This window comes from Mesocricetus auratus, unplaced genomic scaffold (genome assembly GCF_017639785.1).
Source record: "Mesocricetus auratus isolate SY011 unplaced genomic scaffold, BCM_Maur_2.0 Super-Scaffold_2245, whole genome shotgun sequence".
Taxonomy (NCBI): Eukaryota; Metazoa; Chordata; class Mammalia; order Rodentia; family Cricetidae; genus Mesocricetus; species Mesocricetus auratus.
This window is the reverse complement of record NW_024429180.1, coordinates 51,483,963-51,503,247: the sequence shown is the minus strand read 5'-3', so window position 1 is coordinate 51,503,247 and position 19,285 is coordinate 51,483,963. Positions and strand designations below refer to the sequence as shown.

At 46.6% G+C, this 19,285-nt stretch overlaps 1 protein-coding gene across 3 annotated transcripts in view; it reads left to right on the top strand.

The window, feature by feature from the left end:
• Nucleotides 1-19,285, top strand: part of Loxl2 (lysyl oxidase like 2) — an 83,718-nt gene that overhangs the window by 25,900 nt on the left and 38,533 nt on the right. For all 3 annotated transcript variants that reach the window (XM_040737311.1, XM_040737279.1, XM_040737349.1), the window contains exon 3: nucleotides 8,423-8,598. In XM_040737311.1, the coding sequence (XP_040593245.1) occupies nucleotides 8,423-8,598 (176 nt within the window). The remainder of the gene's footprint in view (nucleotides 1-8,422; nucleotides 8,599-19,285) is intronic.

The window sequence follows — 19,285 nt, the reverse complement described above, 5'->3', positions numbered from 1 at the left end:
TAGAAATGGCAGGAAGAAAGGTGTACTGTTTTCTGAGTGCCTCACCCCCAGGAAGTGGGGAGTTTCCTGATGGAAGAATTGGCCTAAGACCCCATGCTAAGAGTCACATGTTTTGAGAGCTTGTTGTGGGTTTCTTGGCAGCAATGAGAGCCAAAGCAGCCAAGATTGATTAGCTGGGGCCTTTACAACCACTTCCTGTCTCTGATTAAACTTCCGGCACCCACATCTCTGCTTATTCCGCTGTACGAGTGATCCAGAGCTTATGTCAGATTTACGTTTTCCATTCCAGATTATTATATTCTCAAAATTATATGATAAATACAATGGTGGCTTTTACCTAGTGACGGGTTTATTTTTTAATCAAATTTGCGGCAGGTAAGATATCTGGATCTTTGCCCACAGGAGGCAGCAGGACATAGCAGGACACGTGGTCTTATTGGGTAGGACTTTGCTATTGAAGCATGCAAGGATCAAAGTGTTCAGGAGAGTGGAGAAGACTTGAAAGCTAGCGAATAAAAAGATGGTTTGCAGAGTCCATGCTGAATAAGGAAGGGAGAGACACGAGGAGGAAGGACCCTGTAAAACTACTCTAACCAATGGGTAGGGATCTCGGCTGAAGTAATAATAACAAGAATGTGCCAGAGAGATGGTGGGAGATACAGCTGCTGAACGTGATGGTTGAGATGGAGATTGGAGAGGGTCCAATTGTTGACACAGCCAGGGCTGAGCCATGACCTTGAAGAGCAACAGGAACCAAGGGCAAGAAGGTATCTACAAAGAGGGTGTGTGGTGACCGAGTACTGAACTTGTAAAGGTCATCTGTGTGGACACTGGAACCATCGAGGGGTATGACAGCTGCAGTTTAAGGAAAGGATGGGGAGAAACAAATTCTAGACAAACTGAACACTGCAATGCCAAGGATTTACTTGGGTTGTCTGATAAAAGAGAAGATAGCTCAGTCTATAAAGAGCTTATAAAGACCCAAGTTTCATCCCTCACCCCCACCAGAGGAAGTGGCAGTGATGTACTTGTAATCCCAGTACTGGAGGGTAGAGACTAGCATCGGATCACTGGCTGGCCACTCTAGCCTATTTGGAGAGTTTCAGGCCAGTAAGAAAACCAGTCTCACAGAATCAGGTGGTCAGCACCTGTGGAATGACACTTGAGGCTGTCCTTTAGTCTCAACATGTACAAAGGTCCACACACACACACAAACACACGTGCATACTCTTGTACACACACGCACACACTCACATGTGCGCGCATGTTCATAGAGTTCAGCCATCTGCCTATAAGGTGGCACTTGATTTGCACCATGACAGAACTTCTAAATATGAATGTATTTAGGTTTCATCAGCTGCAGTAGAGATTTTATTTCAGCACTGGGTGCATGGTGTGCACTCGGTAAATATGAGCTTGCTGGTCTGCTTTGGTGTGGGAGAAGACAGAAAACAGCTGGTGAAACAGTGTGGGGTGTGATGACCAGAGTCTGGCCAGTGTCCTGGCTGGGGCTGGTGGTGGTGGTACCCAGTGGAGTCTGACCTGGGAGTCAGCTCTGTGGGTGGGCCGGGAATGATGTAGCTGACCCCACGGTTCAAGATGTCATAATGAAAATAAGGCAAACATCAGGGATCCCTGGATCTTCCGGCCTAACAACCAGCAAACAGGTCTCAACCCCCAAAACCTCCCCCAACCCAGGCAAGCCATGGCTCCCTAGAGCTCCAAAGAGGGCAGCTGGCCCATTTAATACCCTCTGATGGGCTTTCACAGTAATCTGAAACAGGGTGGAGACTCTCCACCCAACTGTCCCAACACTGACAAGGCTAAAGACACTGTATGTTCTAACTTGAAATAATTTCCATTGCCCTGATCAAACCAATGACTCAGCATCCAAACTGTTTCTTTTATGCTCTATCTCTTTCAAAACACTTGTTAATTTGTTTACATACTTCTTTCATCAGGGGATGGTTTTCTGTGAGTGAATAGAAAGAGTAAAATAATTTTGCTTCTGATTGAATCATTTTTTGTGTGTGTGTCCCAAATACGAGCCTCATCCCAGGGACCACTTCCCTGGCATCCAGATGTCCCCTAGGTGCCTAGAGCTGTCTCACATTCCCACAGGTAGACATGGAAGCAGGGTGTGTTAGATCGGGAAAATCTAGCTGATAGACACTAGATATATTGGAGAAAGCACTGACATGAAACCAGATCAAATAGCAAACCACAGGTGGTGACACTATCTTAAACAAAGTGTGGATTTGTGCATCCTCCATCTAACAGAAGGCATTGTGGTCAAGCAGAGCAGAGAGCAAGACTACCAGACGGGAGCATGAAGGGTATATAGTTCTGTTGAGTAACAGTTCCCTCGGTACCCCAAGGTGCTGACTTCACATGCTTTGCTGTTCCAGGCAGCTCTTTTAAAGATCCTCTGAATTTTTACAATAGCCAAGTGATGGAATTAAGATAGACATTCATCAGAAGACTAAAAGCTGGACATGGTGGCACACACCCTTAATCCCAGCACTTGAGAGGCAGAGGCAAATAGATCTCTGTGAGTTCAAGGCCAGCCTGGTCTACATAGTGAGTTCCAGGAGAGTCAAAGCTATATAGTGAGACTCTGTCATGAAAAAAAAATGAGAGAGAGGGAGAGAGAGATGACTGAATAAGGGTAATGCATATACACACAATAAATACTAGTCAGCCATCGCAAAAACAAAATTATGTCATTTTGGGGAAAATGGATGGACCTGGAGACTGTCATATAAAGTGAAGCAAATCAGAGCCAACCAGAAAAATATGATGTTTTCTCTCATACAAGAAATTTAAACTTTAAAAAAGGATTTGAGCCTGGTAGTGAGTGATGGCAGATGCCTTTAATCCCAGCACTCAGGAGGCAGAACCAGGGATCTCTGAGTTTGAGGCCAGGGTGGTCTATATAGCGAGTTTCAGGACAGCCAGTGCTACACAGAGAAACTCTGTCTAGAAAAAATAAACAACAAAGGACCTGAAAGCAGAAGGGAGAGTATTTGGGAAGGGGGGGATCAGCAGAGCTGAAGGACATAGAAAGATATTAGGGTGAATAATATCAAAGTTCATGATATGCTTGCACTAGAATGTCATGACAAACTCAGTCTTTGTGACCTCTCACTCATGGGTCCTCCCTAGTACTGCGATTACAGGCATGTGCCACCATGGCTGGCAAAAACCTATTATTTTGTGCAATATACACAATGTGTACTATACGCAATATACACTAGGTGGGAAACAAAAGGTTTCTGGCCATCCTCCATGCCCAAGGGAGGGTGGCTTCTTTGGCTACAGACGGAATAGGGCCACTGTCTCTTTTCACAATCTGCCCTTCAGCAGCTCAGTTCAGAATGTTCTGAGGAAGAAGCCTCGCTGGCAAGATGGAGGGGCCCTTCCGTTGCTAGTACGCAGTAAAACAAATATGAGCTTGCTGTAGAAACAGCCATCTATTAGCAAGCATGCGTTTCAGTGGAGCCTGACAGCTTGGAAACCAGCCCAGGTTGAGAGAGTGGTTGGAAAACCTCAGTCCAGATGTTTTCAATTAACTCATTGTTCCCACAATGAGTCCACAGCTCTGGCCTTTGAGCCCCAACCAGCCAGGCATCAGAGTGCACACGTTGTAGCCAGGCTTGCAAGTCAGGAGACTGGCCCCGTGTCCTCCTTGGGGAACCTCAGCTTCACACTTCAATTTTTTAAATCTCTGTAATGGTAGTGTTTTCATCGGCTCCCCCACCCACTATGGAAACCATAGAATACACTTGCTTTTTTACTTAGAAGGAAAAGGGAATCAAACATGTCCCTGGGCCCATTTATTGGTGTGTTATCCTGTTAGTCCCATCCAAACATGAAGGCCTATGTAACCCCTGCACAGGGGAGCAGGGACAGTACCATCATTAAAGTATTGGACCAGTCAGCCTAGCTGAGTTGTAGAGCTCCAAGTTCAGGGAAGTGACCCTGTCACCCACACAAAAAAAGTAGAGATCAATAGAAGAAGACATGCTATTGCCAAGCTCTGGCCTCCACATGTATACATGAGCACATGTGGGCAATCTTACATGTCTATGCAGTTATCACACACACACACACACACACACACACACACACACACGAAACCACTATTTGAAAACCACCTGGCTTCTTTATTACGTATTTATTTTTCATTGCAGTAAAATACACATAAGAATATTAACATCTTAACCATTTGAAGTGCATATACAGTTCAGTTGAGTTCATTATGTTTTCATTGTCATGCAATCAATTTCCAGAACATTCTTGCAAAACAGAAACTCTGGACCCATTAAATAACTACCTCCCATGCTTCTTTAAACCCCTGGCAATTCCTAGTCTACTTGGTTTCTCAGAATTTGAGAACCCTAGGTAGGAATCTTTCTGTATTTGGCCTTTTGCAACCAGCTTTCCCCACTTAGCCGAATGTCCTCAAGGTCTGAAGTGTGTTGAAGTATGTGTCAGAATTTTCCCTTCTACAGTTTTGCCTTATATGTATGCAGTTTGTCAACAGATGTCCGCTGCTTCCATCTCTTGGCAGTAGTTAGGAATTGTGCTGCAGTGAATGTGGGTAGGCAAACACCTCCCCAAGGCCTGGCTTTCAATGCCTGTCCCTCCCTCCCTCCTCCCTCCCTCCCTTCTTCCTCCCTCCTCCCTTCTCTCCCTCCTCCCTCCCACTTCCCTCCTCCCACTTCCCTCCTCCCTCCCTTACTTCCTTTCTTGTTCTGAGGCCTTGTGGATACTAGACAAGCATCTCATCCTTGTGATACATCCCCAGCCTTTTAAATTTAATTGCTTTGTTTATTTAAGACTCACTCTGTAGCCCAGGCTAGTCTGAAACTCACTGTGTAGCCCAGTCTAGCCTCAAACTCTGGGCAAGTTGTTCCTAGTCTTTTGGGTGCTGATGACAAATTTGGGTCTGAGAATATCTGTAATGTTTTTCTTTTAAATTTAGAGACAGGCTCTCAATAAACTGTCCAGGTTGACCTAGATCTTAGTGTGTAGCCCAGTTGGCCTCAAACTTGCGATTCTCTTGCTTCAGTCTCCTCAGTACCTATAATTACAGCTGTATGGAATTCTGAACCATATGATAGCTTTAAAGTTTGGAGGCCGAGGACATAGCTTGGTGGTAGAGCAATTGCTTAGCATGTACAAGGCCCAGAGTCCTGTTCCCAGCACCAGCCCCACCACAACAAACTAGACAAACAAACAAAAAATGAGATTTGAGGAACACTGTACTGTTTCGCACAGTGTCTGCACCACTGATGCAGAAGGGCTTCAGTTTCTCCACATCCTCACCAGTGCCAGTGTGTTTGTTATCTGTTGTGATTTTGACGGGAACTCCCTGCAGTACACTTTCCTTGTTGCTGTGACCAAGTGTCTATCAAGAAGCATCCTAAGAGAGGAAGGGTTATGTTGACTCACAATTTGGGAGTATAAAGTCCATCGTGGTGGTGCCACAGTAGCAGGCATCTGCAGCCTGGGATCCTTACCACTTCTTGGTTTTGCCTTTGTTCTTGGTTTTGAGACAAGGTCTCACTATGTAGCCCTGACTGGCCTAGAACTTGCTGTGTAGTAGACCAGGCTATCCTTGAACTCAAAGATTCTCATGCTTTTGCCTCCTAAGTGCTGGAGTTAAAGGAAATGCACTACCAGTCTGGCTTATTCCCTCATATCTTGACAGATATGCAGGGCGACTGACAGAAGTGTGGTCACACTATAAAATGTTAAGACCCTCCCCCAGGGACTCGCTGCCTTCCATCAAGGCTCCACCTCCAAAAAGTTTCCCAATCTTCTAAAGTAGTGTCACCAGCTGAGGACAAAGACAGCTCACACTCAAGCCATACTACCACCCAGATGACATGAGATGGCGTCTCATGGTTAATCTCCCCAGTGCTTTGAACACAGAATTTTCTACTAGTGCAAAGACGGTGAAAGAACAGGTTAGCCACATTCTGTGGTGGCCTTGCTGAATGCATAACGGTGGCTGTGTGTAGTGGCCTGTCTCTGAACAGGTATGGTGAAAAAGAGCAATTGAGAAGGCACTAGTTGGAGAACTGACTCATAGGCTATGGCTTGGCGCCCAGAGGCTGACATCTGAGCCAGGCTCTGTGTCTGTGAAGAGAGAGTAATGGTACCGCCTAGGTCTCCCTGAGGAATGATAAGGTCAAGATGATGATGCGTGGATCATCAGCAAACCAGCTGATGACCCTAAAACCAGCAAACCTTGATGGCAAAGCAGATGAGCTTCACCATGAGTGGCTAGAAGACAGCTGCCTGACATGCAGAGGCAGGCAAGGCCGACTTGTGCTGTAGATATAACTAAACCCGCATTCTTGTCATTGTCCCCATTTTCAGGTCACTTTAGAGCAGCAATGAACTGTCTCTAGTCATCCCACACTTCTGCAGCTCACAAGCTGTTGTCTCCATCTGCCTCACTTGACAAGCTGTTGTTTCTATCTGTCTTACTTGCTGTCTCCATTTTGCTGATAGGAAAGGGGCTTTGACATGGGGTCCAAAGCTAAAAGAGACTGAACTAGAATTCAAAGCCAGGTTAGTCTCCAAAGCCTACTGCATCATCATGACTTGGTCCAGTAAACCTGATTGGGGTTTCAAGGGACTGAAGAAAAGACAGAAGACACATAGACACACAGACACACAGACAGGAAAGCTGGGATTGGGTGGGCTGTGCAGGTTCTGTGAAGCAGCACCAACTACAAAAGCAATCCAGAGCTTCTGCCCCTGCTGTATGTATAGTCCAGAAGGAAGAAGGGTTAGGCAGTCTTGGTAGGAGTTCACTGTAGGAGAGCAGTCAGTCTCAGATTGTAGTCCTCCTGGAGAACGAAGCTGGGGCTACTAGTTTTTGCGCACACTGCCAACAGCCACACATAGACCAGAGGAAGGCTTTGCCAGTTCCCATGAGGCTTTCATCCTTGTCACTAATACACATTCACCCAGACTTCATCGGCTCCTGTGGTGGTTTGCCCCCACCCCCACCCTAGGCTCAAGTATTTGAATGCTTGGCCTCTGGTTAGTGGAACTGCTTGGGAAGAAATTGTGAAGGATTGGAAGGTGTGGCCTTGCTGGAGGCAATGTGTCCCTGGGGAGCAGGCCTTGTGATTTCCAAAGCTCTTGCCACTCCAGTTCCCTTTCCCTGCCTCACAGTTGAGTCTCCTAGATGTGACCTCTCAGCTACACTCCAGCGCCATGCCTTCCCATATGCGGCCATGCTCCTACTGTGATAGTCATGGATTCCAACCCTCTGGATCCAAGAGCCCTAAATTAAACACTTCCTTTTATAAGTTGCGTTGGTCATGGTGCTTTGTCACAACAATTGAAAAGTAACTAACCCAGGGCTTCCTCTGCCCCCGCAAAAGTCCCTGTTCTTTTGTACCCGTCGTAGAGGTTAAATTTCATCATCAGACTGGTGAGGTAGCTCAGTGGATAAAAGTCACCTGAATTGGATCCTCCGGGCTCATGTAAACATTGAAGGAAAGATTTAGCTCCATAAAATTGCTCTCTGGCCTCCACGCTCTCTCACTGTAGCACGTGCCCCACCCCCACACACATCATGTACACATACATAGTAATAATGATAAATAAAACTAAGCTTCATTGTCAAGTTGACTGGACTTGAAATCTCCTAGGAGACTCACCTCTGGGTGTGCCTATCCGGATGTTTCCATAGAGACTTAACAGCGGAAGGAAGGCCCACCCTGAGTGTGGCGGTACCATCAGGGGTCCCAAACTGAATAAAAAGAAAAACAAGGAGGCCAACCAAGCACCAGAATTCACCTCTCTCTGCTTCCTGACTGTGGGACACAGTATGACATCACTGCCTAATGTCATGCCTTCCCACCGTGATCAACTGTGTTCTTTTGGAATCCACCAGCCAACACAAACCTTCTTCCCTATGTCTCTGTCTGGTATTTTATCACAACATTGATAAACATAACTAATATACCACATAACTTCCAGGAGTAAATCTGATTTCTGTCCTAATTGTGCTCAAACCAACAGCTCCTCAGATCACACCAACTACCTATCCTGGCAAGGGAATCCCAATGACCTAAGATTAGATGTGACAACCTCACTTAATAAAAATTAACTGATGGGCCGGGCATTGGTGGCACACACCTTTAATCCCAGCACTCGGGAGGCAGAGGCAGGCGGATCTCTGTGAGTTCGAGGCCAGCCTGGTCTACAAAGTGAGTTCCAGGACAGCCTCCAAAGCTACAGAGAAACCCTGTCTTGAAAAACCAAAAAAAAAAAAAAAATTAACTGATGGCTGCACATACCTGCCAAATTTTGGAGGAATTCTGTGTAAGACGCTAGTACCCTTACCACCTGGATCTGTATTGGCAGGACGCTTGCTTTCTCTCCTCTTCAGGGCCCATCTGGCTGGACAATATCCACTGCACCGGCAAAGAGGCTACCCTGGCAGCCTGCTCCTCCAATGGCTGGGGTGTTACCGACTGCAAGCATACAGAAGACGTTGGTGTGGTGTGCAGTGACAAAAGGATTCCTGGGTTCAAATTTGACAATTCATTGATCAACCAAATAGAGGTAAGCTCTATGCTTTGTCTTTTCATGCTTGTTGGGACCATGGACTCTGGAAGCTGTGTATACTCAGCCTTTACACGCTCTCAATAGTGTCTTCACTTCAATGCATTTTCTTTTCATATAATGTGTCTTGCCTGCTTGTTGAGTACTGGGTATGTATGGGACTGATCAAGACCCCCTGAATCTGGGTGTCAGTGAGGAGGCCTAGGGAATCTATTGAGCCTTGGGCAGCAGATCAGTACCCATCCCAAGTATACACACGGACTTTGGACTCCCATAGAACAATGTGAGGTGCACTCTCACCCTGAACTCTTGGGGAAGGGTCTAGGCCCTGCCCTATATGAAATGACAGACTATGGACACCGCCATGGAGGGCCTCACCCTCCCTGGGGGAATGAGGGGATAACGGGGGGGGGGGGGTTGGGGGGAGGGCACGGGAGGAGGGGAGGGAATGGGAGAGGGACCTGGAACTGACTTGTAAAGCAACCTCGTTTCTTATCTAAATTTAAACTGGAAAATAAAAAAAAATACCAGCTAGATTTGATGCAAGGGCAAGTTGAATGATTTCTGGAGAATGGATACCATTATGTGTATGGGTGTTTTGCTTGCACATATGTCTGTGTACCCGGTGTTCCTTGAATGTATGTCTGTGTACCACATGTGTACCTGATGCTCAAGGAGGCCAGAAGAGGGCACTGGGTCCCCTGGAACTGGAGTTACAGATGGTTGTGAGCTGCCATGTAGGTGCTGGGGATTGACTCAGTCTTCTGGAAGAGCAACAAGTGCTCTTAACTGCTGAACCATGGAGAGAGAGAGAGAGAGAGAGAGAGAGAGAGAGAGAGAGAGAGAGAGAGAGAGAGAGAGAGAGAGAGAGAGAGAGAGAGAGAGAGAGACTTGAAATCACCCCCATCCATTTAGGCTCCAAAAGATGTCCCAGACTGTGTCCTGGATGTTATCCTTCCATGACTGCCACTCTCCTGTGCTCCGAGAGCACACAGCACACAGTACACACTGAGACCTGGTTCAGCCTGTATGGAGCATGAATGAGCTCCCATCATGCCCTTGGCTAGAGTGTGAAGCCACTTCTAATCATCATCTTCAAACATGATCATTCATTCAAAATAACGAGAGTGCCATGGAGACCATGCAATTCAGGGACTAAGTACCAGTAGCTAAACTAAACTTGTTTTTCCATGGAATTGACATTAAAGAGAATGAACTTGTGCAGCCCAGTGTCCCAGAATTTTCCACGCCCATTCTACATCCCCTTAGGAAACAGCACCCACTGGTATATGTCTCTGCTCTCTGACCAGACCAGGAGCTCCTGGAGGGGAAAGGATACATCTTAGTCATTGCTGCATCCGACACACAGAACTCTACTTACCACGTGTGAACAAATTTCCCACTTCTGAATGTCCTTCTTCCTAGCAATGCATACCAGAGCTTACTGTTCCCTTAGGCAGGGATGCACCCGAGATCAAGGTGTGACAAGAAGCACACAGATCAGACATTCATTCCTTCATGGAATTGACCTGCCTCAGTAGACATTGAGCTTATTTATGGCATTTTCAGTGGCCTCACGCTCAGCTAAAAGCTCAGGACTATCCACTTGGAGTGTTGAGAGAAGGAAGGGCTGGGCTCTGTGGCTAAGAAGATGCTAATGGTGCAAATAGAAGGGAAAAAAGTCCAAAATATCAGCTGATTTGAGGTTATGAGAGGGTAAGATTCATCTCCTACTAGCAAAATATCAACAACATAACGATAACAATAATAAATAATAAAAATAATAAATGATCCTGGAAAAGGGACTCTGAGCAGCACTTCCATAGGTAAATGTCCACTGACCTCCTACAGTGTACAGTTACAAAGCTTAGCATTTAAAGGGAAGTTAAGATGTGACATAGTTTATTCATTTATTTATTTTTACTTAAGGGGGGAGGATCTCAAGTATCCCAAATTGACCTAAAATTCAGTATGTAGCCGAGAATGATGACCTTCAGTTTCTGATTCTCCATCTTCTGGTGTTAGCATCGCAGGCCTGCGCTACCATATTGGGTTTATATGGTGCCGAAGAGCCACCCCAGGGATTCACAGTGCTAGCCATTCTACCAGCTGAGCTCTAACCCCAGCCATAACACGTTGCATCCAAATCAGAGCCCCAGTGAAATGCAATAGGCTTAGACCATCGGGGGAAAAGTATTGGGAAGAACTTCTTATTCTGGAAGTGCTGGGAGTCTAAGATGAGCATCATAGTGCCAGCTTTGATGTTTGTTGGGGGAAGTTGCATCCATCATGATCTGAGGACTCCCACCAGAAGGGAAATACAATCCTTAGTTGCTGGAAAGACCAAGTGTGTGTCATGAGATAAGCTGGAGCATTATGACAAAGCCAAGTCACAGATCCTGGTGAATTCAGTCACCCAGAGGGCTACAGAGCAGACATCTGCTATGAAAGCCAAATGACAGACACGGCCTTTGAACGGCACATTTTCCTAAAAGACCTCCTGTTGGGCAGACCAGCTTGGTGACATAAGCCAGGGTGAGGCTTCCTTGTCTAGCCACAGACACACAGGAACCTTCAGTTAATGAGCTGTCTTCTGGGACCTCCCTTCCATACCCACTGAAAGTAGGTCATGTTGGCCCTAGGTTCAAGATGCCTAAGGAGAGCCCTTAAGTTGCAAGAAGATTCCTGCATGCTGGGTTTCATGGTTACAGCTCATGCTTACACATAGCTCTGGTCTGACCAGGAACTGCCCAGACCACCTACATGGGATGCCTGTGGGATGCTGGGAAGTTTCTCCAAAATGCCTCATGTCAGTAGCTGAAGTCATGGAAGCATTCCTCTTGGCTAAACAAATGGCCCCTGTTAAATCATTGTGGGTTAGTGAATGAGACATTGCTTTGGTGGAAATACAGTTAGATGGCATTGTTGGACACTAACGATGCCCTAGATGAGGTGGTAACTAGTTTTGTGTGAACACAGTGAATGATCTCTGGCGGGGTGCCTCATGCCTCTGTTCCTGTCTATGCATTCTGCCTGAGGAATCTTCCTGGAAACAAGAAATGTAGACTGAAAAAAATATTCAAAGATACCAAAGTAGGAGGAACTGCTGGAATGTAAAATCACAAAGTGAGGATTTAGGAAAACTCCATTAGCTTGAAATAATAGGTTCCAAATATGACCATTTTCTACTTAAATTGTAAGGTGTGTTATATTTGGGGATCAAAGACATTTTGACTATTCAGGTTTGTGGGGAAACAAAATCAGGCATAAGAGTGCAGGCACAGGGGGCGGGAGTGAAGGGCACTGCTCTGTGTCTGTTGCTTTTTCAGTCTCTGCAAATGACGACTGACTAAAAGCTCACTGTAAGTCAACAGTGATATCTGGCTGCTTTTACAGTGACTACGAACTGCAATACAGACTTTCTGTGTCACTGAATTCACTGGTTCGGATATGGCTCTATCTCTTAACCAAGTCACCCACAGGAAGGGCCAACAGGTCAGAGGCAAATCTGGAAACCATATCCTATGAGGAAATGGAGATTCTTCTGTCAAGAAGAGATACTGGGGGAGGCACTGTTGGCTCTTTTCAAATATTTGGAGTGCTACCATGGAGACAAACATTTACAATTTATTCCAGCTCCTGAGAAAGCTAAGACAGAAAAGCAGGTGATGAATGGGACTCAGCCGAGGCAGAGTCCCACCACAGACCCATCTGCCCTTGTGTGTAGTGAGCTCCTTACTGATGGAGTTCAAGCAGAAACTGTATGACTGCCTGCCAGAAATATTGCAATCAACTTCCTATATGGAGGAGGAAGTGGGATTAGGTGATTGTTGAACTCTAAGCTCCCTGCTCACTCGAAAGCTATGGAAAAGCATTTATCTCATGTTAGAGGCATCTACCAGCCAAATAGGTATCATTGAGGTGTATGTGTGTCACACGTGTACAGAGAGAGGTGATGCTAAAGAGTGTGTGTGTTGTGTGTTCAGGCCCTCTCCTGGCCTCTTATCTGGTCCCTCACAACCTTGACCTAAGAGCTCAGGAGTTAGGGTTAAATAATCCTAGTTTTTAAGTTAGGAAAGTGGTCTCTGTCATTGTCAAGGTAGTTCTAAGTACTCTGCAGAGGAAAAGAAGCAGATAAGTTGGGTGAGAGACTTTGTAGACTATGAAGTATTATGATAGATTGACTCATGACCTAATTCAGGGTCTCGAGGATTCGGGAGGCATGAGTCACTAAGCCAGATGCAATGGGTAGAATTGCACTTGCACTGACTACATCCTTGGACACCTGTGTGTACTCTAGATATCCTCTGGGGCAATGAATGACTACACAACCTTTCTACTACAGAAACTCACTGAGCAGGTGTCTAGACTTTCTAGTGTAGACTTTACCGTCTCATCTTGCTGTTGACCCTTAGCGTCAGACCTGATAGCTGAAGGCCTGGGTTCTAGTCTTGTGGAGACAGACTTGGGACTGTATCCAGAGTGGCTGACTCCCCTCGGATCATCTGATATCATACTATAAGAACAGCCATGTGGCTGAATATAGAGACAAATGAATCTTGGGTCAGTCTTTAAAACATTCTTTAAACAAAACATTTTGTCAGGAACAAAAAATTGACAAATGCAATGCAGATTATTTTTAAATCCAGAAAACAGGGCCCCCAGCAAATCTCCCTGGACCTCAGATCCTCTGAAACCTGAACATTTTGTTTCCTGCCTGTGGCGGGTGGGAAAAGCATTAGGTAAGGAGAGAACAAATCCAGATATGTTTCGGAGCAACCCTGCAGCTGGTGCAAGTTCCTAGGTCACGCGTTTGTTCCTGCAAGGCTTCTGCTGGGGCCTGTTAGGTCAGGAAATGTGTCAGTCTGCCTTGCCTATGCATTTCTTAAGGGCTCTTTTGCAAAAAAAAGCAAGTAAGGGATTGGAGATGTAGCTCAGTTGGTAGAGTGCTTGCCTAGTTTGTGCAAAGCCTAGGTTTCAGTCCCCAGCACCACATAAAACTGGGCGTGGTGGCAGCTAAGTGAACAGCGTGGACTAGAAATCTCCAGGGATGGTGCCTATTCTGTGAGGGGTTCCCCAAGCCTCAGGATACCCACTAAAACAATGGTATCCCAGGATATCCTGAGGGGTCAACAGAGGGATACTGAAGAGCCAGGAGAAAGTCATTTATTTATGTCCCTAGACTCTACAGGCTGATATTCTTCTGGGAATATGGTGGAGCCTGAAAAAGCCTCTTTTCCTTTAACCACAGGGACTGGACAAAGAATCCAGGTTTTTATTAGTCACTGCCACTGCCAGATGTTTCCATGTCTCCCTCCCAGTGACAGCCCTTATCTGCCCGCATCTGGAGGCCCAGGGGAAGTTCTCTAGAGAGACTTCCAGCACAGTGGGCACTTCCCAGCTGGGAGATTTCATTGTCTCTGATCCTAACACCATGCAGAGGGACAGAGTGTGCTGGGTGGTTTAAGAAAGGGGGATCTGTTACTGTCTGGGTGTGGTTTGGGAGAACCCATATAAACCAGGCTCCCCAGCTAGTTGTTCAGCAGGAGAGCTGAACAACTTCCCTTCTGTAAAAGAGAAAAGGTGACAATGACACTTTGCACCTAACTCTTAGGAGAGGAGTAAAAAAGACTGATCAGGGCATCTCTGATGGCCGAGCTTTGGAGCTGGGTGATGGAATGTGGCTCTCTGGAGTTCCTTTCTTTCCTCTCTGGGAGCACGCATTGGAAGATGTATGGAGTCTTACTCTGTGTTCATAGTCTGTGCTGTGTTCACTGAGAGCCTGTATGTAGCCAGGGCTATTGGCCACCATAAGGTACACAAGAGAATAAGCTCTAAGGTACCTTGTTTTCTCGACTGAAAATAGGTCACCATGTCTGAAAAGCAAAGAGTGTTTATGTGGCAAACAGAACCAAATATTTGAAATTGCACAGATCCCAGCAAATCTGGAAACTTGGTTTTGGCTGGTTGTCCATGCAACCCTTTGCAGAGCGTAGACACCATTAGAAAGAGCCATGAGATGAAACAAACAAATAGCATTGTAGCTGCTGGAGTGTGCAAACACTATGCTTTGCTTTAGATACAACAAACAAATGAGCAGTGTTTGCTCCAACTTCAAACATGCTGGATTGGACTGGTACGTTGGAAGGTGGTCTGGAGAAGAGATTAAGTGGGGGGGGGTGGGAAGTTTGCATCTGTGAATGGGCTAAGCTGGGTGGGAGAAAGCCACCCCCACTCTGGGTATGTAGTGCTGTTCTCTGTAGGGTAGTCTAGCGACTTTAGTATGGCAGGGCTAGTGGAGTTCAAGCTGGCTCTGCCACCTGCCCTAGAGTTAAGGTACAAAAGCCGTGCTGGAAAATGAACTCCGAATCTCTCCCTCATCCTCATGAGGCTGCTGTAAGAAGGATCTGCTCGTCCATTCTCCGTGTGTGTCTCCATGGAGCCCTAGGCTGGACATAAAGACGAAAGGGAATGATGGGTGAATCATCTTGCCCTTCTTGAGCTTACCGTCTAGCAGTGGAAAAAGATGATTTCAGACCGCACTGCTGTGTTGCCATGGTGATGATTGCTATGTAAAATCAAAGGAATGTAGTGTATAGTCTGGCCCAGCCTAATACTTGCTGAGTCTGACCCTCAGAACCCAGGCAAGGCCAGAGAAGCTTCTGGGCCACAAGGGGTTGGTGGCTGGAGCAGGTGTCTCACCGGCTTCCTGCCCACAGCAGGGCTGGCCTAGACTCTAAAGAAGCCTCTGTTACCTGGTCCCATTCTTCCAGGCTGGAAACTGAAAGCGTTTTCCAGCAGCGGTACAGAGCTCCTGATTTATAGGAGGTGCAGACAGACAGCGGGCTTGTTTCTCTAGTGGCGTCAGTGTGAGTCCAGCTCTCCACGCTGTCCAACATCCCCTTCACTACCAGTGCTGTCCAGAGCAGAGCTGAACAGTGGAAACCACAGAGATGAGCCGGGCCTGGTGGTGCAGGCCTTGGATCCCGGCTCCTTGGCAGGCAGAGGTAGGAGGACTGCAAGTTCAAAGTCTTCTCGGGCTACGGGGTGAGTCAAAAGCTGGCCTAGGCACTTAGTGACACCCCGATTCATAATAAAAGTCAAATGAAGACTAAAGATGTGGGTTAGTGCTCAGCAGGTCTGAGGCCCTAGGTTCAATCCCCATCACTGAAAAAATGATAAAAAAAGGGAAATCACAGAAATTGAGCCAGGCAGGGTAGTGCACACCTGAAATCCCCATGAGCTGAAGCAGAAGGATGTTGAGTTCAAGGTCAGCCTGATCCACATAGCAAGAGAGATCTGCTTCAAGATAGATGCACACTTACATACATACATACATACATACATACATACATACATACATACCTCTGTCTCTACTAAAAGCCTTATGACAGCTTGCATGACTGGTTGACCTGTGCATCTCGGGGGTCTTATGCAGGGCCTGGGGCAGAGTACCACTCTATAAACACTTATGAAGCAATAAGTGTATCTATGAGTCAATCAAGCAATCAATGACTCTTTGACCTTGAGCATTGACTGGGGAGAATTGCAGGGAATGGCTGAAGCCAGTGGCCTGGGGAGACACATGAAGGAATGACTAGTACATTGTGGTCATTGTGAATGAATGTGGACCAGAGACTGGCATGGACAGGACCAGACCTGAGAAGACATCTAGGGGATTGAGGTGGTAGAATTTGAATGGTCTGTTTAAATAGCCACAATTGCCTGGAATACCTGTTCGGGCTACAGACGTGTAGATGGGAAATCAATAGACAGGAAGAGGTGTGGCTGAGGCCAAATAGGCCATAGGGGTGAAGAAGAGAGAGTAGAAGAAGGGATGAAGGAACTGTGGTCTGCAAAGGTGAGACTCACTTGATGGCTCTGTCTGTGTAAAGAAGGACTGGGGGCATCTGGGTTGTGTGGTTTGAGATGTTGAGAGAGGCTCGGAAGATGAGTCTGAATGTGACTGCCTTCCAAAAGAATAATAGTCAAATCAGGCATTCTGTAAAGAACAGTCAAATCAGGCGTTCTGTGGGCCTTCTGAGCAAGATGCAGAAACTTGGTAGTGGAGGACAGACCAAGTGAGTGGGCTCTACCAACCAATGGTACATCCCAGGAGGATGTTGGTATAAATGACATTTCCTCCACTCCATCTGCACCCCCTGGGTAACTTCCAATAAGAGGTTAAAGCCTGGCTTCTAAAACAGAGGGAAGAGACAAGGCAGCTGGCTAAGATCTGCCTGGTTCTGATGCCTCCAGAGAGGCCATTTGCCTCTAGTTATTCCAGAAAGGAGTTGGCTACAATCTGAGCGCCTCTTCTCCATGCCTCTCCTTGCATCATACCCTGAGGCAATCTCTGACTAGTCTTTCAAAACGGGTGACTCCTCATGGGCAGAGATCCCAGGCTGCCACATTCCATAATTTACAAGTCACCGACAGATGCTGTGCCTATTGATTGGCATTGAGACATAAGCCCGGGCGTCCCTTTCCTTGCACTCACTCTATACCCACTTTCCCCCAGCCCAGCAGACACAGCATGGCAGGCCCTTGAGCTCATTGTTCTTGTTTTCCTCCACTGGGAGTGCCTTTTGGTCACTCACGGGGCCTCCCGGAGGGGTAGGAGATTAGTTCTGTGTGGAACAAGGACAGGGGAATTCTTCAAGACCCTGGAAGGAAAGCTCACTGGAGCCCTGAGACACTATTGTTTTTGGCAAGAGAACCGTCATTCAGGTAAATATTAGAATTTTAAGACATTCCAGGTGCTTGGCAGGCTCCTGGGCTTCAGTTTCATCTACAAAATTGGATCATCAAGATGGTAAAGTTGCTTGCCTCAAAGCCTGGCAACCTGAGTTTAGTCCTTAGGGCTATCCTCTGTCTTCTACACATATGCTATGGCATGCATGCTGTGACATTCACTCTCATACATGTTCTCAACACACACATTCACACACATGCAAATAAATGCATGCAAGAAAACTTTAACAAATCTATATGAAAAAAAAATCTGTCCACTTTGGTATTTCAAACAAACCTCTTTGGGAACTGAAGTTCTGGGAAAAAGAAAATCCAAGCACTTGTGGTTATGGAGGGATTCCACAGCAGTGAAGTAGGAGGGAGGCAGTCCATGCAGGCATGCGCTCTCTAACCCCAAGGTCTCCCAGGACATGGAGCACTGCTAAGCTCACATGAGCCCTGAGTACATGCCGCCAAAGCATGCCTGCCACTTCCTGCTGCCCCGAGGACAAGAGCAGCTCACCCCTCACGTCCACTGCCCTCTGACTCACAGTCCTTCTAGGGACAGTCTTGAACTTCTAATATGCACAGTGCTGGGCAGCCCTAAGGGAAACACCCAGAAGTCAGAGTCTGGGGATCCTCAGCATTAGAGTCACTTCAATATTGGGCATGGAAGGGGTGTGAAAGCAGAAACTCTTCAGGGGCCTGGAACTGGCTTGGAGACTGTTTCATTTTCATTTTGTCCTGCTTATTAATAAGTTGTGAACTTGAACAGGTTGCCCAGCCTCACCAAGTTTTCCTAAGTTTTTGTCTATAAATGGGGGTGTACCATTTAGCCATCTTGTAGGTGCTGTGGAAGTTGAAGAAGGGAATAGATGTAAGGTTCCATTCACAGAGCCTCAAGTGCACTTGACTGACACTTGGTTAGCAGTGGCCTTTGACTATGGTTACCCGTAAAGAAGAAACAGGGCACGGAGGTCCGGGGAAGCCTGACAAAGCCCATAGATGACAGAGTGAATAAATGAATGAGTGAATGAAATGGATGGCACCAGCTTAGTTACTTCTCTATATCTCTGACAAAACACCATGCCGAGGCAACTTTGAAAAGAAAGTGCTTATTAGTCTTATGGCTTCAGAGGGTTAGAGTCCATGGTGGCAGAGCAAAGATCTTGATCCACAAAGAGGAGGGACAATGGGAAGCACAGTAGACTTTTGAAACTTCAAATCTGGCCCCCAGTGACATGCCTCCTCCAAGGAGGCCACACCTCCTAATCCTTCCCAGATGGTTCCACCAACCAAGGACCAAGTGTTCAAACATGCGAGCCTGGGAAGCCATTCCCATTCAAACCAACCCCGTACCTCCCAGAAGAAGGACCTGCTTCTACGGTAAAGACAGGTGTTCTACCTCGGAAGAATGAATGCAAAGCCCATTCTCACTGCTTTCTTTCCTTAAGTGTTGCAGGGATTTAATCTATTTCTCCCCTCTCCATCCCTCAGGTACACATTCCACACAGAGACACGCACAGGCCGTCATATACCACCATGCACGTATATGACCAAGGACTCACATGACACACACACAGCCTTGCCACCGTACACATATCTTGTTCACACATACATAGCCACAGATACACAAAGATAGATTCAAATTCATGAATGTGTTGATGCGGAGAGAGAAATGCATACTATACACACAAAACATATACCGTTATGCACATATGCATGCATCACACAGAAACACATGTATGGACTGAACCAGGAGACGAATGAAGACAATGATACCTAAGGGTAACCCTAAGGCTAATCCCATCCCGAAGCCCACAGGTCTGCCAATGGGCCGTACTCTGTCCCACATCAAGGCAAGAAAGGAGACAGGTATGGCAGTATGTGGCCTCAGGTCCTGTGTAAGTCCCTTCTCAGGGCAGCTGCCAAGTTTCCCAGCCAGTTCTTCTCT